The sequence below is a fragment of the Antedon mediterranea genome, chromosome 10 (assembly GCF_964355755.1).
Source record: "Antedon mediterranea chromosome 10, ecAntMedi1.1, whole genome shotgun sequence".
NCBI classification, from domain to species: Eukaryota; Metazoa; Echinodermata; class Crinoidea; order Comatulida; family Antedonidae; genus Antedon; species Antedon mediterranea.
Genome location: NC_092679.1, coordinates 15973657 through 15996544, shown reverse-complemented (window position 1 = coordinate 15996544; position 22888 = coordinate 15973657). Strand labels below are relative to the sequence as shown.

Sequence of the window (22888 nt, the reverse complement as noted above, 5' to 3'; positions counted from 1 at the left end):
CCTATATCTACAAAGGTGAAAAAGTGATAACTAATATCTAGGTTTTATGGAAAATATTATTTAAATGAAAAAATGGTTCAAATGAATAATTCAAAATGGTCTATTAAAAATAGTTATTCAGCAATCTTCAACTCCACAAAATATATCAGTAAAATTATTATATGCAAAAATAATGGTTAAACTAAAATAATATCAATTTGGTGGTGGAATAACTATGATTATATTCAATTTTAATACATTAATCTATTTGTAATTTAATTATAATACTTATAATAAATCTAACTAAAAAACAGGTTAAAATATTATATACATATAAATCAAAGTGTAACAATTGAATATATAATAAGTATATAATAAATTTAAATATAATACTTAATTTCATTCAATAAAGAAAAACAATATAGAAAATATACACATATATACATTTAAAACTACATTGATAATATACGCTTACAATTGAAATTTTCAACAACCCATGATTCAAAGACCATATATATAAAACAGTTGTAGAGATCTATATAGTTCTGTGATATTATATAAGCTCTTTTTAGCAACACTAAATTGTGCTGTAGCAATATTTTTAAGCCAAGTTTTGGTAGTATCTTATATAAATTATGTACTTAAATGATCCTAACTATAGGGCAAAGTACTTATTACTAATTCATATAAATTTTGTACTGCATAAATACTAAATAAAAGGTTTCATGAATGGTAACTAACATAAATAGTGTACTGTATCAATACTTAAAAATTTGGTAGTAACTTATACTATACAAGTCATATTTTCTTAGCAATGCTACCTTACATAAATAATGTGCTGTAGCGATACTTATATGAAGTCATATGCTCTTAAGACAAACTTAAATAAATTGTATAGTGCAGCGATACTATATAAGTCATAAATTATATAGTAGTAACTTATATAAATTGTGTAAAATACTCTATAAGTCATGTGTTTTTAGAAATGGTAACTTACATAAATAATGTGCTATAGTGATACTTATATAACTTTTTAGTGCAGTAGTAACTTTTTGTAGCAAAAGTATATAAGTCTTGTGTTCTTGAGTGACTGTATAAGTGTTCTGTAAACAAAATGGTACTGGCTGACTGTTTGTATTGTATACATTCTTTGTTGACTTATATAAATTGTGTAAAATACTCTATAAGTCATGTGTTTTTAGAAATGGTAACTTACATAACTAATGTGTTGTAGCACTACTTATATAACTTTTTAGTACAGTAGTAAGTGTGTTTAGCAAAACTATATAAGTTATGTGTTCTTAGGAATGCTACCTTACATAAATAATGTGTTGTAGCACTACTTATATAACTTTTTAGTACAGTAGTAACTTTTTGTAGCAAAACTATATAAGTCTTGTGTTCTTGAGTGACTGTATAAGTGTTCTGTAAACAAACTGGTACTGGCCGACTGTTTGTATTGTATACATTCTTTGTTGACGAATCAGATTTAGCATCTTGGCAATGTTGATTTCCTATAATAAAATTTAAAAAAAAAAGTAAATTAAAAAGTCAATGCAAATTATATATTATAAAATAAGTACCAATCTCATTGAGATAAGTACATTACTATTTATAATTAATAAACTTTCAATCAGCCAATGAGAACAATATATGCAAATGAGCATCAATCTCAAGATTCAAGAAAATGTTATTGTCGGTGTAAATAAAACCGAATGATACTCGGCAATAAACTAAAATAATACAAAGGCCTATAACATTGAGATAGGTATATTATAATGTAACAAATAAACTCCCAATCAGCCAATAAGAATAATATATGCAAATGAGTACCAACCTCATTATGTTCTAGACTGTTAATCATTGCATCTGTAAGTATAAGAACACCTGTCCTGCCAACACCTGCAACGCAGTGTACTAATACAGGTGATAAAATTGCCTTCTCATGAAGACTGTTGGCATGGCGACAAACAGATTGAAATTCTTCAATAAAACCTATTTACATACAATTAAAATAATGTGAATTAATACAATTTTGTCTTCAATGGAATTCTTATAAATTAGTATGATTTTTTAGTATCAGCCAATACCCTAGAGTGGGATTATTCCATAGAGTGGGATTATTCAATAGAGTTGGATTGTACCATAGAGTGGGATTATACGCTAAAGTAGGAATTTACCCTAGAGTTGGATTATAACTTGGAGTAGGCTTAGATTCACGTAAAGTTCAGGTCAAAATTTATTTTATTTGTTTTTTCTAATTGAATTGAATATTACATTTTTTAATTAAAAGTTTATTACATTTCTCATTTAAATTTAAAATAAAACTGCATATTTAAAATAAACAAACTACCACTTACTGAGAAAGCCATAAACATCTGTTGGACAGCCTTGGTTAGGCCAATCGGTGTATTGTAAATGCCATATGGTACGCTGCTCTCCGGATGGAATGTGACGGATCGTAAGACCACTGGTTATATAACAACCGGAATCATTAGTGAATTGTCCAATTATTTTAAACTGTTAATAAGAAGATATTTAAATAAAAAGAAGATGGTTGTTATAAAGAATTGATTGATTGATAACTCTGAAACAAATCTTGATTTATCAAAATGTTGAATGGCCAAGCGGTACAGGTACAGATCTAGCTTGTGTGAACCAAACCAGTGCATCGGAATCAAGCAGGGGTTACATCCAAATGGTAGTAATTGATAAGAAGGGACCTTTAAAGCTCTGTCTACACTATCAAACATTATGAGAAAAAAATGTGCCCTTATATGGACATCACATTTTTGTTGTCAAACTAGTTGAGCTTAACACAGATAAAAGTTGTTGTGTGCAATTCACCACAGTTGAAAGACACAGGTTATTCCTCCCCATGTTACAAAGATAAAAAGTAGGATATGTCATATCACAACATATTTGGGCACATCACATTTTTTTTGTCAAACTAGTTAGAGCTTAACACAGATAAAAGTTGTTGTGTGCAATTCACCACAGTTGAAAGACACACGTTATTCCTCCCCATGTTATTTAAAGATAAAATGTAGCAGATATTAATAAAAATATCTAACAGTGTTTCATTGTCAAAAATGTTATTATGTTGGGAAAATTATTCTATAAAGGGTCAATAACTGTTATGATCAAACTAAATCACACTGTAAATGAAAAGATCCTAGGTTAACAAAAACAGCTTTGGGTATAATAACATCATAATATTATCTTTGTGTTGCTGTAAAAAAAATGCTTTGATCTTCACTTGATGCATTATGACTGATGCTAGATTAATTAATCATTTAATATATAATTTGTTGTGTTTTGTTAAAACTTAATCAAAATAGCTTAGAATATAACTACATCTTGACTGTGTGTCAGTATAAAATAGGCTTTGATCTTCCCTTGACACTTCTTCTCAGAGCAATGAAAAAAGTATTTTATGTGCCACAAATTTATTCATTTTATTTCATTTACATTCAAAGAATTTAGTCGATATTATTAAGGTAAAATATTTGTCTAAGCAGGGATTAATTCGGTAGATAAATAAACTCAAGACAATTAATGTGCACAACCTCAATTAAATTCCAACAGCGTCGCCTATATTTAAACAATAACATTCAAAATTGCACTCAATATTGGTTGAACTAACATTATTGGAGAGATATATGTACTAATTTAGACCAAAAAACTTAAATTAGCTTTAGGTCATTTGCATGATTTTGATTAATTAATGGGAACATCTCTACAAGACGTGGAATGTTGGAAAAAAACAGAATTAGCCAAATCATTTTTATATGCCTGGGGAAGATAATACTTACTGGTCCAAACTCAACCATGTTATTTGATGCCTTGAAATTTGGCCAATATGGGTAACACTTCTGCTTGCCATCTTCCTATAATTCAAATTGAATAATAAAACATCACATAATGCCCAGTTTTTTTGTACTAAATGCTTTAAAACGAGACACAAGTTTAAAACGACGGTCACAACCACGAACACCACAACCATCACTATTTCAAAATCACACCACATGTACCTATATCATCATCACCATAGTGTACCTCAATCACCTTACCACAACCCTCTTCCTACCATAACCATCACCACTAGCATTATTATCTACTTACCTATCTGTCAAAATCACATCACATGTACCTATATCACCCTTACCATAATCTCCATAGTGTACTACCATCATGCTACCACCATCATGCTACCACAACCATCTCTCTACCACAATCACCTCTCTACCACAATCACCTCTCTACCACAATCACCTCTCTACCACAATCACCTCTCTACCACAATCACCTCTCTACCACAATCACCTCTCTACCACAATCACCTTTCTACCACAACCACCTCTCTACCACAACCATCTCTCTACCACAATCACCTCTCTACCACAACCACCTCTCCACTACAACCACCACCACTAACATTATTCTCTACTTACCTCAAGGGCTGTCAACATAACAATCACAAGCACCTCTTGTTCCCAAACCATCCTCCACCAGTCTTTCACCGTGTTCTCCATTGGTGCTTGAGATGCAATATAGTGCATGATCTCTCCAGCTATGGGTACTTTGACATGAGAAGCATTGATGTAACCTGTACTGTTGTCCACCATTGTAGCAAGCTTCACGCGTGTATCCTAAAGAAATTAAATATACTTTGCAAAACAATCTTATAATAAAAAGAACATCAAACATAATGAAGCTTAAATTATGTTTTTCTCACATTAATAGTTTTACCACATTAGAACCCCTTATCAAAGATGTATTGTCCCCCTGAAAAAATAATTCTTAAAACAAATTTTGTTCAATATTCCATTTTAATGTAACGTAATAGTTATCCACTTTGACCAAAAATTGGGTCTAAAAAAAGTGTATTTACCTGAAAAAAATGTAATTTAAAGCAAAAAATGGTCAAATTGGCTGCCAGCCAATGGATTTTTGGTTGAATTTAACCATTTATTTTGTCATTTTACAAGTGAAAACATTATTTTTTTTCATTTTTTTTTCTACGGATGTGATTAACTTTATATTAACTACAAAATAAGGTATTCAAAGTCTGATTTAATTAATCTTCATTTTTCATGTTTTTGGGGGACAATACATCTTTAAGTAAACTCTTTTATGTGAAACAAACAAGGTGAAATACATGATTTAAACTATGACCAATCCCTTCAGCAGAAATGTTGTTAGGTTCCAAAGGTGGGTCTTCATAATTATAGGAGTTCTACTGTAATTATTTTGCCTTGGGTTGTTTTTGGCCAAATTTCTAAATTTATTATTTTTAGGTGTGGTAGAAGACAGTAGAATGCCTCTTTTTTAGGACACTTTCTCAGGAATAAGGGGCAATATTTTATATGCTTTAATACTACTACTACCAACACTTATTAAAGCGTGGTTCCCACTAGAACGTAACACAGGACGTAAATGCAACGCAAGCGAATTGACCAATCACAAGCGATGGCTTGTTCGCTTGTGATTGCTAACTGTCTATAACTTCGCTTGTCATTGGTTAAAACGCTTGCGTTGCGTTTACGTCCTTGCGTTACGTTCTAGTGGGAACCAAGCTTTAGGGAAAACCAAATTGATGGAGAACTTTGTTCGGTGCTTAATACAGATTCTACTGTAGTAACTATTTGGCAAAAATTGTTAACCAAAGCTGAGAATCCAACATCAGCAAGCCACATGAGAATCATACTGGACTAGTCTATACATGTGCCATTTACAGTAGCTAAACTTGCCTAGTTGGAGTTGGTGTCAATATTGTACCCTAACTTACTAAGCACAAAAGAAGCCAAGAAAAGCCATGTATAAGTAAAAATATAATATAAACGACCTCTAACCTCATATGGGAGTACATCTTTGAAGAGGTTTCTTGCTTCATTGTCAGGTAGTTGTGCTGTGTAGAATGACGCATTTGGCTTCTTTCTCGCTATCTTTTCATACTCTGTAAAAACTTGTCCTTCCGTGATTTGGTTTTCAAGGATTTTCCGCTGAAATAAAAAATGTAAATTAAAATCAAAATGAATCAAAAACACCTCCCATGACAAAATACAAGAACCACTTTTTGGAGAGCTGAATATACACATTTTTGAAGCCAACCCTCTTAATACCAGCCTCTCTAGAGACCTGGAAAACTCTACCAAATACTTGGTTTAACAGGTTCCAAATTCTTTTTTTACCATTAAAAGCACATTTGGAATATGAGAATTTCTGGAAAAGACATTATTAGGATCAGACTTATTAGGATCAGACATATTAGGATCAGACATATTAGGATCAGGCATATTAGGATCATCAGACATATTAGGATCAGACATACTAGATTGAGACATATTATGACAGGCATATTAGGCCAATCCAAGGATTTCCGGTAAGTACCATACAAAAAACATATACTTGGTGAATATTGATCAGAACATACCCTTGCATCTCTTGGGTGCTTGACAGGTGTTGTGCCTTCAGAATCACTTTTTGCAGGTCGCACAAGAGTTAAACCATTCATGGCTGCCATTTTAAGAGGTCCTATAATATTCTCATCATCTTCTTTGTCTTTGTTTTGGTCTTCCGAGTCCGAATCAGTCGTCATTCCACTCCCAGTGGTAGTGACGGAACTAACGCTCATGTGGCTCGGACTTAACGGTGCTTGTTTATTAACCGGTGACATGGTTGATGACGAATCGGACGTTGCATTGTAAGACGGCATAGAAGCACCAAAGTGAGTCTCCTGTAATGCATCCGGGGCAGAGACTGTGCGTAAACGTGATTGCACGATATTTGTTTCGTGATGATTTTGCAGCGCAAATTGCGATCCATTCAGTTCTTGCATTTCAGCAGATCTTTCTAATTGCTTTGGAGTGAATTTTCTAGAGGGAGATACAGGACTCGTGGGTGACCTAGTTTCCATTTCACTATACCCATTCTGGCTAAAGAACACATCGTTAGCAGAAGGGGTATGTTTATATGCTGGTGGTGGGCTGTAGAGCATATTAGGTGAGTCCATATCACTAGTATCTGCAAAATCACTTGGCGGTCGAACAACATGATGAGGAGTGTGGGTAATACGTAATGCCGGATCTGATTGGTACTCGTGAAGCGAGACTAAACGGGGATCTGGATTTGATAAATCTAAATAACCAGGCCTCATATGCGACAAACTATTAAAGTAATTCAAAGCTTGTTGGTCGTGTCGCCTTAACGGGTGCATAACAGGGTTCATGTTGCCGTTTAGGTGCAAGTTACCGAACGCTTCTACAGGCAATGATTGCGATAGATCCACATTACTAATATTGACAACGTTACTACTTGACAAACTGTTCATTGCTAAATCTGTAACTTCCTGCACCGGTTGAATGGAAGAGCGCAAGCGTCTGCTCACTAAATCTGGACTGCTGTGACTGACGGAGAAATTGGAATGTCGTGCAAGATCTGGAGTGCTCGTGCTCCCGCGTGGATACGGTGGTGGAGGTTTAAACTTATTTTTCAACAGTTTTTCTGTGACATATTCCTCTGCGGAATGATATTGCTTACTCAATTCTGGCGTACTATACGCCACCATCGTTTGGTTATAAAGGTTTTGATTCACGGATGGATATTGTAACGATTCTGATGACGTGTCAATCACGCTACTTGATATGTTTGTGTTCGGGTTGCTATAGCTTAGTGACATTTGTTGCCTATTGGCTGGGTGCATTGCTGCACCGTATCGACCGTTTGGCTCGTAATACAATACATTGTGATATACACCATGTCCTACGCCAAGATTACCAAGGCTTTGACTGTGTGCTCCAACTTCTGCTAACTTTTGCTTAGCTCGTAAAACAGTGTCATAATCAGGACTCACTCGATACGCTGGAAGATGGGTATACAAAGAGTTCCGTGGCTCGTTACTTGCCACGCTTAAATTTGAAGACATTGGAGACACGGGCATCTGAACGCCTTGATTCAGTGAGTTCATACTAAGCGCATGGCTCGTCATTCCATTTTCAACTACCCTCATGTTTTCATGGCTATTGATAAGATCTCCATTTGATCTCTCATTAAAAGCAATTATTTCTGGATTAGTTGTAAGTTCAACCGTTGTCCTAGAATCCATATCTCCAATATCTGTAATAACAAAGGAAAAACAGAGATTATTAACAGGTAAATCATTATTAGGTTATATGCGCAATGTAACCTTATATTATTTTTGTTATTGTTTGAGAATGATATCTTGAGATATAACTGAACAATCATAGTCGACATTTTTGAGAATCAACAACACTACTACTACTGTAACCAAATTATCTTTAATGAAAAACAATTTTTGGAAATATTCAGACTTTAACATTGTCTAATATTATGTGTATTATGTACTCTCAATCTTTTTTGCTGTGGTTGATTTTCCCTTTGTTTTTGTATCACTATTTTGTGTTTGAATGTTTTTTGTATAAATTTGTATTATAATGTATTGATATTTTTCCTATGTTAATGTTTTGATGTTTTTGTGTACTTTTCATAATACAGTATTTATGTAAATGCCCTACTTTCAGCTTCTGCTGCTTTTTGTATATATATTTTTTTTATACCGAAATAAATAAATAAGTGTAAACAAATTATTATTGAAATACAAAGATAATATAAATATATTTAGTAGTATTACCTGATGAGGACAGTCTTTGGGACCGCTTTGTTATCACATGATTTTGTGTGTCAGCATTGCGTCTGTTTATTAGTGTGGGTCGTCTCTCAATGGACGAGGTGACCGGAGATTTAGTAAGGCCTTGCATTGGTCCATCCAGCGATACTTCATTTCTATTATGCCTAACAAAATTAATAATAAAATCATATACAAAATATGTAAATACAGCCTGCAATTAGAGACCAAATCAATTATCAGTAGTAACAGTTCTGAAAGAATGCCAAATGACTACAAATAGAACAAAAACAATGGCAAGAACAATGTTCGTCCCAGGCAACATTAAATCAAGCCAAATCTTTTGCCTGTTGCCATTTTAAAATGCTTGGTGCTCGCTTGTTACATAGCTAACAAAAGGGTTTTGTAACAGGTACAAAAAAGGGTTATATAGCAGGTAGAAAAAAGTGTTATGTAGCAGGTATATAAATTTTACTAGGAAAATATTTAAATAGTAAATTTTAATAAACAAATATTTAATAATGTAAAGCAATGTAACAAACCAATGAAATTAAAAGTGTATAAAAAACACTGAATACAATTATACATACAATATGGATATTCAATAACAAATGTATTATTAAGGCCAACTTACACTAACGAACGGGACAGTAAAACAAAAATATATACTGTAATGTTACCGCTTGTCTGTGTAAATTGGCCTTTATCCCATTTAAATATACTAATGGCCTATAAATTGTGTATGTTGGACTGAAAATGCTTTAAATTCCTCATCCTCATTCAACTAGGGTCAACTAGGGTCGAAAGAGTTCACAAGGTGTTGGGGATTCATAAACAAACCAAGCCTGAAATTGAATCTGTGAATTTACACTTGCAACAGCAATTCACCATCTGGCATGTAAAACCCCATACTTCTATTCAGTAAAGTTTGAAGTTTTAAAAACATATACAGTAAAAGAAATCAAATTTTTTGTGGGTTCAACAGTTCTCCCTTGCATCAGCCTAATAATTTTGTAATTGTAAAATCAATGTTGATCGAGCCTCTAGCCAGCATCAGTTCAATCATCTTTCCACAATCTTTAACTTCTCTGGAGGTCCCAAATGATCAGCAATTGCTGGATGGATAACCCTCATTAAATATGGTTCAAATAATAAATAATAATGTTCTGAGATAGTGATATAAATCACTTCTGCTACTGGTCTAAACATTTAAAAGAGCACTTCAGAAAAAGAGGAAGTTCATCGGAATGCTTTGTACCTCTTTGGCTAAGGGCTTCAGATTTCTGTATGGTATTCACTGGTTTTAGTGGCATTCTTTAACATAGTAAAGCCTCCTAAAGTGGCCAACTTTAACAAAACATTCAATATGTATGCAAGATGCATTACTTGCTATTTTGAACAGCAGGGAAGTAGGTATAAACAGAACATACTATAAAAGCATTTGATGTATGCTAAAATCATTTAAGAATGTTTATAAAAACAAGAATACCATAGAAGAGGAGAGGAGTGCTCAATAAAATCCAAAGAAAAGTGCTGGAACATGAATATTGATAAATAAAACCATCTTACCAATGTTGGCTATCATAGCCTGGTCTAAATTGAAAGCATAAGGAAACAAAAATACAAATATTTAAAATAATAATTGATTAATGTATCAAATAGAACACACTTTACAAAGATAACATTCAAAAAAAATAAGCACAGGAATATTATGCAAAATTTGATAAATAAAATGAAAGCTTGTTGCCAGAAACAGCTACAGATTGCTATAAAAGAAAGTATTTTTTATGTTTGAACAGTAAACTATAAATCAACATGAATGAACACATAACAAATTTTGAGGTTGCAAATCGCAAAATATTTGAGTCTGGGGACAAAATTACAAAAATTTAAATTGTTAATGGGCTTATTGGATTAAAGTATCAAGATGGGGAATAAATAATACATTTTTGTGAAGAGGCTGAATGAGGCGAGTTTAAGTATTTGTTAAGTTTAATATTTTGACCTAATACATCAAATTTTAGTAACATAATTTTTTATTGAACTCATCTATATCACAGTAAAGGTGAAATATTTTAAGCAGCATTTCCTAACAATGAAATAAGTATCAAAGTTTAATTTTTTACTGAAATATTAGTTTGAAAAATCTAGGTCAAACCGCAGAAAAGAGAAAGTATAAATTTATTTAATTTGTGAGGCATGTTGCAGTAAATTGATTGTGAAAGATAGGGCAGTAGGAATGTATAGAATGTGTTAGACTTGTTCGTTCAAATTAATCATTCAATCCATCTTAATTATGATGCTTACATTTCTATGGAGAAGCAGACTTTGTACTTGTAGCCTGTTGATACAAGAGTCTTAATATTCCATACTTCATAAAACTATCAATCACAATAAATTTGAATTATTGTGCTTTATACAGTAATTCAATTCAATTTCTTTATTGCTGCAAATGCTATCAAGGGCTAATATCCGCTTAAACATACTACATCATACAAACATAATTATACATATTTACATTTAAAATTTAAACACATAAAAATTATAGTCATTACTACTGTAGTAGTACAGTACCACAATAACGCATTGGTTATCTTTGTATGGTAAGCAATAGCAACACAAATGTGTACACCAGACCTCAAGTTTTAAGTCCTTATTCAAGAAAAAGGGCCCAGGACCAGGAGGCCCATCTACTCGGGTAGAGTTTGCCACTGTCGGGGTGGATCACTAACTACTTTATACACTTAAATGTCTAATATCGTCAAATCCACCTCTTCCCGTCGGGGACTACGACCCCCCCCCCATCCTTTCGCCAAGAAAGTCCTGCCACTGCCACTGCGAATAATTACAGTAGTTAATTGATTTTACCTGCTATTCACATGATTTTATGTAGTTTATCTTCACATATAGTATCACAGCTCGTTATCATAGGCAAATTCATGTTGGGCCTTTGTTAAGGTTAGGTTTATGACCTCTGACACCGATTTCCCATGTATCACAGAATTTGCCTATGATGATACTGTACAAATTATACTGATACAGTACCGAGAATCGGCTTTGCTATTAACAAAACCTCTGCTTTAACGAAAGATAGGTAGACAATCCATGGAAACTATTGCAATTTCTTCTAACCTCTAACCTGGAACATGTAGGTGTTGATGGTAATCCTAAGTAGGAGCTAATTTGATTGACATCATCTTAAAGGATATGTTCCCACCTTTAATTACTGTAGCTGCTCAACTGTGTATTACACTGTATAGACCCATTTAACCTTTGTCCAACACTTATCTCATTGCTAATATTAATACTTCAGTTGTTCACTTGTCTCAAGGAGAAGAGGCTAATTAGGATAGAATCATAATAATTGGCCTACTGTATACGTATGGCTACAATTCAAAATATTTTAAAATGTACTGAGCAAAGATGGTTAAAGGTAGAGGAAACTGCAACAAATGGGCCATGGGATAATGATGTCATCGCTACCATATTTGGGCATATCTCTACCATATTTGGGCATATCACCACCATTATTTGGGCACATCACACATTTTTGTCAAACTAGTTTGATAGTGTAGCATAGGTCCGTGCCATGGCACAGTAGTTGATTAAGTTTGACACCACTGGCTATTGTATTGACCTACTGTTAAATGTCAATTTTCATGATGTAAAAATTAGCCAAGTAGACTAGCAAGTAAGTTAATGCAGTGACTGTAGAATTCAGGCTAGTTACTGCTGTAAATACCGCCAGTATCTGTGTGTAATTCCTCCAAATAGGCTGTAATGTAAGACTTACCTGTCAAATCAAATAAATAATTGTAGTTAAAACTGCGGAAGATAATTTCCCTTACCTCATATTCTCCAGGTTGATTCTATAAAACTGATGTTGCGTATTGCACATCCTCCAGACGTACTTGGCATTCTCTGCATCCTCCATGTGGAAGTAGATGGTCTGTTCACTGTGAGCCTTTTCGATACCAAATAACCTCTTAGAATGAGTCACATTTACAATATCGTTCCATCTGAAAATACAGGAGAAAAAGTATGCAACCTGATAAACCACAAAATAGACATAAGCTCTGTCTACACTATCAAACAAATGAGATGTGCCCAAATATGGTAGTGATATTCCCAATTATGGTAGTGATATGGCATCATCATGTCCATGGGGGGCACATCACAATTTGTTGTCACATAAAGTTTGATAGTGTAGACAGAACTTTATTTTGTGTTGCGTTTAGAATCGCTGTTTTAACTACACCCCCGGTCGGAAGTACAGACATGTGTGTTGTTTACGTTCGTTCTATGTACGATTTCATGAAGCTCATTGGTTGTAGTTGACCAATTACGAAACAGCTACAAAAGTGGTCTTTTAAATTAATCGATTACGCATACGTTTGTATAGAATGAAAGAATGGAAAAGTCATTGGTGATTTTCCCATGGTTTTAAACTGAAATTTCATTTATTTTATTTATCAAAGATATCATTTTCATTTCATTTTCAATCTTTCTACAAAACAAAAAATATAAAGTATAACAGGGGAGTAGCAGAAAAGAAAAAGTAATAAGACTGTCATCTTGTGATGTGCTTGACCAGCCTCTGTCAACTAGGACAATAAAACCGACATTAACAAATTTAGAAAAATACATAGAAAAATATGCAATAAAAAAAGGTTAACAAAAGTGTTAATGCAATTGCTATCTGAACATTTTGATTGTATAAAACTTAAAAGTTAAAAATTCTGATTGTATAAAAGGTAAAAATTCTGATATCAAAATATTCAACCTATATTTTGCATCAAAAGGATTCAAACACAATTACATTTGTTGATATTTTGACATTGTTTCATATCCATTTTAACTCCTAAAGAGAAAAGAGCGTGTAAATATAGCTTTTACTTCAAAATTAGTTCATAAGCCATGCACTGTTAATACGCTACACTTTTTTTTACAGTATTATGAAATGCTTTCTGCAGATTTTTAGATGTTTAATCAATCATGAAATGTCTATGACACTGTTGATAGAAATGTTTTCCAAAACATAATGTAAACATTATACAGTGGCAGTCCAAATGTCTGGTATATAAATTATCTGACAAGATCCTGAAACAAAACTAAACCCATCAATAATAAATGTATCTACAATGGTAGGAAATAAATTTTAAATGTTGGATGAGTCATTATGCACTTTGACTTGCAATGATGATGAGAATGATATTTTGTATTTTCTGATAATGCTATGTTTTCACTAATGTTTTTACTCTATTCAGATGATTATGACTTAAAGTGTCCTTTCAGACAACAATGATTCAACAACAACAGGACACATACTTTAAATGTAAATGTTGGGAGGTGCCTTGCCTACTGGGTGAATTGCACATACTGACGACACATCCAACAACATTCTTCTCCCCTAAGAATCCCTTCTTGTCGTACAGCTGCCACCAAATCTGTCCAACGATAACTGAGACGGACAAGTACACCGGGGTGATCCCCTACTCTACTGAGAGATGGACTGGGTTCTTTTAAAGAGCATAAGACTAGAGCCAGATGACTGGACTTGTAGTTATAAGTCCTTATTCGAGAGAGGCTTTAAACATGTGACAATTATATGGCTATGTTTTGTGGCGTATGAAAAAGAATTTGGCATTAATTGAGAAGACTATGGGATCCTTTTCCATTACCAATAAAATGTTGACACTTCCATATCAAGAAATCACTTCTGTATCTATACTACTAAAAGTGCATGAACCGAAAAACTCATATGGCCCAGCCTACATAATTTTTACAATCCTTTACAACAATTAGTATCTTGTTTATGCCTAGCCTAGGTGAAATGCCTTAGCTTATCATGGATGACAGGCTCAATTGAACCCACAGTCTACAGACGCATTGAAGCCCATCCATGCTATATTGAATTCGTATGTTGAACAATGCTTTTTATTTTGCAAAGATTTTTTAGGGTGAATACACTTGGATGTTTGGAATAGCTTAATAAATAAATAGTTTGTTCAAAAAAAGTTGTCAGCAACATTTTCACGATTTAATAAATTAGAATCAAATGATGGATATATAATTATATACTGTATTGTAGTTTAAATGAGCAAAAAATTTAAGAATAATTCAAATGTTCCAATTTATGGTGTTACATTTGTAAATGTTATGGTATCTCTATAGTATTATTAATCTGCTTGTGTGAATGAAGTAAGATCAAAAGGTGTATTAAATGAAATCATTATATATATTATGTTCGGGCTTTTTTCTGTTGAATGAAGTAAATAATTATATTAAACTAAAAACTAAACAAATTTTTTTATTTTCTCTTTTTAACGTACTGTAGAAACACCAGTTTTTGTCAGATTACCAAAATTAAGCAAAATTGAGTTTGGTTAGAGCTGGGACGTACATTTGTATAGAAAAATTATTAATAATTTTATTGTACAGTACATAATTTATTTCTTGAATTCAAATGTTTCTTTTAACGATCACCTGGAGAACAGTTTTATTTAAGTGTCTTTGTCCGTGGAAGGAGATTCTTAATTTATGTGTAATATTATAATTTTCAAAAATTGAATGACGAAACCAACACTAACACCCTTTTTACATTTGCAAAATGTAATAACTTGTAACTAAGTTGTAACCAGGTGTGCATAGTGTGGAAAATCTTCCGAGAATCTAGTGCTGATGAGATGCGTTCTGAGTTCTTACTGCATGCACGTGTATTGCCCTGGTATTAAACTGACCACGCTTTACTTCCAAGTTGTTACAAGTTGTACAAATTTATTTATGCAAAGTGTATAAGTGTTCTTGATCAGAAGGTAATGCTATACAACAAAGTACTGTCACTTGCACTGATGAAGGGCTACTGTAGTGTTGCCCGAAAGCTCTGCAAATTTGTTTGGCTGTTTTACTTCATCATTTTTATTTAGCTTTTTGCTTTGATTTAAATTGCTCCATTGACATTCAGCAACTGATACCAACAGCATTGTATTTTTTTCAGTAATTTTGCTAGGATTTATTCAATAACATACATTGTCCCTGCACTACAGAATCACATGATAATGATGTACACCTGTCATATCTGATGGTATGGAAAAATGATACTCACTGCATTGTATTTTTTTTCAGTAATTTTGCTAGGATTTATTCAATAACATACATTGTCCCTGCACTACAGAAGGAATCACATGATAATGATGTACACCGGTCATATCTGATGGTATGGGAAAATGATATACCCACAGCATTGTCATTTTTTCAGTAATTTTCCTAAGATTAAATTTATTTTTCTTCAACTTTTTAAACATACAGTTTTCCTGCATTACAAAATCACATGATAATGATGCACACCAGTCATATTTGTGATGGTATGGGGAAATGAAAAAAATACCCTTGTACAAATTTGGTAATAAATAATATTGATACAGCAAACAATTGTATTACAATGGTATTTGCCTTGTCATCAAATTATTAGTCAATTCTACATCTGACTAGTGACATTGTATTCAAATTGACAAATCAAAAATTTGATTCTTGAAATCACCAGAATAGATATTAAGTAAATACTGTTATTGGCACAGTCACAAATATGTTCAGAAAACTTACGAAAATGTATTTATACTTATCAGGAGCTATGGTACAGTACCTTTGATATTAAGAATTCAAATTTAATAAATGACTTACAATTTGATAAATTGTTATTAAATCATTTAAATTTGAAACAAAACGCTTTGTCTACTTACATTTAACAATTACTAATAGTAAAAATATAATTCTTACACAATAGTGTATGGGATATCTTAGGTCTTAGTTTTCTAGATCCTAGAAAACTAAGATATCAAAGGTCTTAGTTTTCTTTTGACCAATCAACAGTGAGCATGAATGATCTATGTGCCACTGGATAACCAAAGTCGTGCTCGATATGACACCATGCTGAACACACGCTCACAATATTTACCCCGGGCATCAGACTGATTCCAGGAGATGTGAAAGCTCTGACGCAATTTAACTCCGATAGAAAAGAGAAAACCGCAAGTTCAGAAAATCATTAGATTAATTCAAATGGCATGTGTAATATTTAATTTTTTTCACTGTTGAACTGCTAACCTATAATCAATTTTATTGTGATATCAACACCTATAGAATTACAAAAATCCTTTTGAAAAAAGCATGGATTATTGTATTCTTAGCTTAAACCACAGGTATTTTATAACATTATAATAAATACGGTAACATTTTCCATACCAAAGAGTTTATATAAAAAGCTTCAAAATTTCCCTCTTGCCAAATAACATTGTAGTTGCTTAGCAACCAACAATACAAGGCCCTAGTTTGAGCTTTCCTGGTTTACTGTAAGTGAGGCTACCCTAGAGTTAATATTTTCACTTTCCTAAATGTTTTCATATTTATATTATCATATATTATCAAAACAAACAATACTCAACTAATAATAAAGCAAGATACAGAATTACTGATATTTAGGGATCATGTCAAAATTACTCTATTGCATTTACTGCAGTAATTACATGTTTTTATGCAATAAAGTATGTTTTTGGTTTGTTTTGTTGAAGCTTAAATATAGGAAGGAACTAACACAAACAGTGTGTATGAGTACCATCCAAAATGGCTAAACAATTGAATAAACAGATTTAATATTAAACAAAATATAATTACTGCAGTATCTTCAGTAGAATGAGTTTTACATGGTCCCTTAATTCTCAGCATTATGGCTAGAGTGGCAATGTAATTCCTTTCTTCCCTGTATTTTTACACTAGTTTTTAAATTCACACATGAGCGAGTTTCGCTTTGCAAATGACCTAGGACCTGTGCACATTGTGTTGGTTGCCATCTGGTTCTAGAATTCGGCAATACTGTGTCAAGTAATTAAGTGAAGAAGCAGGTCTCAATGTCCAGTGGTGTTGTAGTATCTCTGAGTGCTCACTGGCTAACCCAGGGCCCCAGAGCTTCAGGGGCTCAGAGCATGAGGAGCCCCAATGCAAATACCCAGCTTTGAAGGGCCTCCTTAATGCTTTGCTACTGCCAATGTCCCTTCATTCGCACAAAAAAACAATAAGTTATTACTTACTTAAAATATACTGTTGGCTGTCCGTTCAAATGCTTGACAAAAATTCCAATGAAAGAGGCTCCTAAAAGTAAATCATGGCCGTGTTCATCCTAATTAGTGATAAAATAAATAAAAAATCATTAAAAAAAATAATTAATTGTTTTAGGCATCATACAAATACATAAGAACCATTAACAAAGTAAATTTAAGAAATATTTTTAATCGTTACCCCGTTGTTACTTTATGAATCCAAGATAAAAAATGAAAACATATTTGTTGAAAATAAAATATCTGCTGATGTTTCGCGAACAATGGTGGATTGAATGGCCCTGAACAGCCTACTGTACCAAAGAAATTACATAGCATTACTGGCCAATGAAATATGTTTAGTGGTTGGTAGAATCACTTCATTATAGCATTACTAGGCCATAAAATATGTCTAGTACTAGTGGGCGGAGTTCTTGTCAAAATACTGTACCAAAAAACATAAATACCAATCGACACTTCAAATTCTCTCTTTATTAACTTAAATGTGTAATAAAACGTATAATTTAGGGAATTCAGAAAATAATCAATTATTTAATGTAACCTACTGCAGGTCATTGACTGTCGAATAAACTTATTAAACACTATAATACAATACTTTATTATTACTGTATGTGTCTTATTCTTATTATTGTTTACTGTATTTGGGCAAATAAGGACATATGCATGGTGTTTAGTAACTCACTTTACATTATTGCACGCACAGCATGCACAATACAGTCAACAAATATAGTTACATCGCTGCAAACAAATTCAGCCGCACGATTGAAAAAGCCAAAATGGTATACATACTATAACACAGTCAACCTAACCCCTATACAATCACCCTAACCTCTAAAAAATAAACCTAACCCCTCAATAAACTATAAACAGAATTGCCGGTCTAAATTTAATTGAATAATTTACCGTATATTTCGGTGTATAAGTCGCACTTTTGACACGCAAATTTGAGGTAAGAAAAAACCTAAATAAAGGACGCCGTTGTAGATATAACAAAATATATTATTACAATAATATTGATTACAATTTAAAAAAACCATTGTTTTGATGAAATATAAGGTGCGTCTTATACATCAACAATGATGTCAGATCACCCAATGGTAAACACCCTACTGACTCGGATTTTAATGAAAATTGGTACAGGTGGTTATTAGCCTAAAAAAAGCTTAAATATAAAATTTTACGTAATTCAGAAAAACGGATTAAAAGTTACGGGCTGGACAAATTGTGAAAAAAACGCAAAAAACCGTAAAAATGGGTGCGGCCGCCAATTTTCAAAAGACAATAAAACAAGAACTACAAGTCCAATTAAAAAAAAATAAACAGTATGGGAAAGGAAATGCCCCAAATATTCCAAATTTGTTATCAGAATTGTAGTAGAATGTCTTAAAATATATTTGACCTTTTGATATATAAAATGACCCCTGGTTTGACCTTGTGGACCGTATATTTTTTTAATGTCATTATTTTTTTTTTAAACTATAAAGTAGTGTTTATAACATATGTAAAATGCTAAGATGTCTTTTACCTCATTTAGAAGATATAGTTATATCATGTTGTCTGGGTTTGTGTTTTGTATCAATCTATGTGTTAATTATATACCAGGAGGATTGATGAAGTAGAATACTGATACAACAAGCAATGGGTAACAACAGACCGCACAACATTAATAACAGTTAAAAAACTATTGAAGAATGCGGTGATGAGCTAGCTGACCAAATGAAGCTAACAAGGCACCAGTTACTGTTGCTGAAGCTCAAGGGTCATTTATCCTTTGCAGGAGATAGTACTCCAAGATGATTTTGCTGAAAATTACGCTTTTGTCATCCAAGATGAAATAAAAAGCTTTCACTGGAAAAACAAACAGGCAACACTGCATCCATTTGTAGCATACAGATGTGAGGTGGATGGAAATTTATCTAATTGCAATACACTCAACAACAACAGTGTGGACTTTCCAAAAAGTTGTTCTAAATCATTTGAAGGGTAAATTTTACGAAATAAAGAAGGTTCACTACTTTACCGATGGATGCGCAGGTCAATATAAAAATAAGTCCAATTTTATCAATCTATGCAATCACAAACATGATTTTGATTTAAATGCCGAGTGGAACTTTTTCGCCACATCACATGGGAAAAGTGCATGCGATGGAATTTGGGGACAGTACAACGACTAGTAACCAAAAAGAGTCTAAAACGTCCATATCATAATCAACTACTAACATCAATAGACATGTTTAATTTCTGTGTTGAAAACATTCCTGATATCATTTTTTTTCATGTTTTCATTTTCATTTTATGGGAAATGACTGTTTTACCTATTTAGTTCTATTTACTTATATTGTTCTAAGGGTCCTACAAAAAAACAAAGCTACAGCTTTTTTATGAAGGATCCTTGTTATCAGTTGTATTGCAATTATGTTGTAATTGATGACTAAATAAATGTGGAATAAATTGAAATTTCATCCGAAGAAATTAAAGAATTTGTAGCTCGACTGAAATCTCGATTTTCTGAAGCCAAAACCATCAAAGGCACCCTTCAACTGCACAGATTTGTACCGCAACAAGATGGTTCTCTTATGGTATACAAGTGCACAAAAAGATGAACCAAGGAAAGTAAACGTAACAAGCTGCCCATCAACATCTACTACATTTGCATGAGAAGTTCCACAATATGCAATTTCTCAAAATCATTTTGTGGAGTCTTTGTATGATGGTGTGTGGTGGATTGGGATGGTGCTGGATGTCATGTCAGCTGAATTTGGTGACTAAACAGTACTTTAAATCATTTATGCATCCTCCTGGTCCTTCAAAAAATGTCCATTGGCCAGATAAAGCTGATGGATTGAAGAATCAAGTGACCTATGTCTTATTGATGCACCATCACTAACATCATCATCAAGTAGGAATTTACAGTATATCAAAACAAGAAGAAGATGCAATATTGACTACTTTCAACAGGAATGATATCTTTCAATAAAACATTTATAGAGGCAATGTAAAATATAACTGATTAAACATGTTAAACACTGTTTTTCACATAGAATTTGTTTGATGTGCAATTTTGAAAGCCTATAAAATAGAACTGGTACAAAAGACATCTTAGCTTTATCTAACATTTTACAGGCAAGAAGTGTGAAAATATAAAAATTAATATTTTAACATTATAATTTTTGTTCCACAGGGTCATGACAAAGGTCAAATTATAGGTCAATAGAACATTTTAAGGGAAATTTATAAGAGTTAATTCTAATTAAAGATTTGGAATCCTCCTTAAATGGCCATTAATTTTTTACTTGTTTCATTAAAATCGGACTAGTAGTTTTGAAAATATTCACGTTTTAAAATCGACGGTCTCGCGATATTTTGCTCTTTTTAACGATTTTCGGCCATTTTAAATTGCCCGTAACATTTTAACGGTTTGTCCGATTTGAATAAAATTTGAAATTTTGGAATTTTTCATAGTGATTACCATATATTTCAAATTTGATCAAAATCTGAGATGGTGAGGTGTAAATTTTGTTTTTTTTTGGGTGATTTGACATGGAATGACCCCAATATAAAAAATACCGATATTTTACTCTCAGTTAGGGGGTGCGTCTTATACACAGGTGCGACTTATACACCGAAATATACGGTATTTATATAACTTTTTTTTCCAATGTTTAGGGACTGAACTTCTTTGATATATTCCTTTCCCTTGATATATTTTGTTTTATTCATGTTACAATGTTTATACTTTATATTTGTAGGTAAATAAAAGTGAGAAAGAATATGGTTTAAAATTCATGAACAAAATTAAAATATATTCATGAAACCATAATTTTGGACAACCATACATTTTGGGCAAGAACAAGTGTATTGAGTTTAGGGAGAGTTCACTAATCTAATTGACATTTAATAATCAATCTGAAGGGTATTTAATTTTGATCTTGCTTGGACTTTTGCCATAAAATGCTTTAAATATGTGCTCATTGAAGCATATCACCACAAACAAGTAATAAGCATTGAAATAACTGTAGGAACAATAACACAGTAGGTCGGAGAAAGAAAAGTCAGTGACTAAAACTTTAAGCTTTCGGAATGAGTACAGTTGTAGCATATAATATTCTTCCACAAATTCTGATCATGATCAGCAGTTGTGGAAAGTAAAGTCTATTGGTACACAGTTTTCCTCCTCCTTGCAAACTTGGAACTGATAAGATTGACCCATTGATACCAAAATGGTCATTAAGCTCTGTCTACACTATCAAACTTTATATGACAAAAAATGTGATGTGCCCATATATGGACATGATGATGTCACATCACTATCACATCACACTTCTTTTGTCAAACTAGTTTGATAATGTAGACAGGGCTCCAGTTTGCCGTATCTCTCAGATCTTCAATCATAAAGAAGGCATCCTTACTCACTCAGGACCTTAACATCCTTTTATAATTGTTTGAGTCTAGAAAAGTAGTTTTGTATGGCTATGCTGCACCTTGGCAAAATTATAAATATCAGTGATATTGACTTTGGTCTACTGTAAGCCAAACCTCCTTGCTCATCCTTTCTCACATCCAACAACTCATACAGTAGGTTTACGAGGTGGGTTTAACCTGTATTTCTAAACATACTGGGTACAAATACTTTACCTACAATACATTTTCATTTATCATAAAGATTACGCAAAATTTGGAGTAGTATATATATACTGTACAGTATTATGCTCAAGGCTTATGAGCCTATCCCAAAGCTTGGTTTATACAGCAGTCAAGGTTAGGCTTGCAGTCAAGGTTAGGCTTACACTCAAGAATGGGCTTATACCTGAGGATGATACTTAAATGAAACACTGTACCTTAGCAGGGTATGATTCTTGACCATATCCATCCAGTTGAGATGCCTCAGATATATAGGCTATCTCCGCCATGTCGGGTGACAGACCTATATGATGCTTGTATGTGTTGATCACTTCCTGGAGTAGTTCTGATTGTACCACAGTATCAATCTTTATGTTCTACAAATTAACAAATAAAGGAAGTTATAAAAAATAAAAAATATAAAGAGATTATCTATTTTTCAATTGGATGTTTCTTGGTTGTTAAATGCCAACCGTTTACTTGACATTTCCTGTTTTTGAGGGCAGTGGCGGATTCAGGATTTTTAAATAGG

General features: G+C 32.9%; 1 protein-coding gene across 2 annotated transcripts in view; it reads right to left on the bottom strand.

Moving 5' to 3' along the window:
* Positions 1-384: 384 nt before the first annotated feature.
* Positions 385-22888, bottom strand: part of LOC140060009 (tyrosine-protein phosphatase non-receptor type 21-like) — a 34120-nt gene continuing 11616 nt past the window's right edge. The window contains exons 6-17 of one of the 2 annotated variants that reach the window (XM_072106036.1): positions 22575-22733; positions 17710-17798; positions 12475-12645; positions 10196-10219; positions 8633-8793; positions 6416-8097; positions 5835-5984; positions 4434-4631; positions 3795-3869; positions 2340-2499; positions 1817-1974; positions 385-1493 (exon numbers count right to left, since the gene is read on the bottom strand). In XM_072106036.1, the coding sequence (XP_071962137.1) occupies positions 1365-1493; positions 1817-1974; positions 2340-2499; positions 3795-3869; positions 4434-4631; positions 5835-5984; positions 6416-8097; positions 8633-8793; positions 10196-10219; positions 12475-12645; positions 17710-17798; positions 22575-22733 (3156 nt within the window). In that variant the 3' untranslated portion in view covers positions 385-1364. The remainder of the gene's footprint in view (positions 1494-1816; positions 1975-2339; positions 2500-3794; positions 3870-4433; positions 4632-5834; positions 5985-6415; positions 8098-8632; positions 8794-10195; positions 10220-12474; positions 12646-17709; positions 17799-22574; positions 22734-22888) is intronic. The other variant, XM_072106037.1, reaches the window with a different exon arrangement.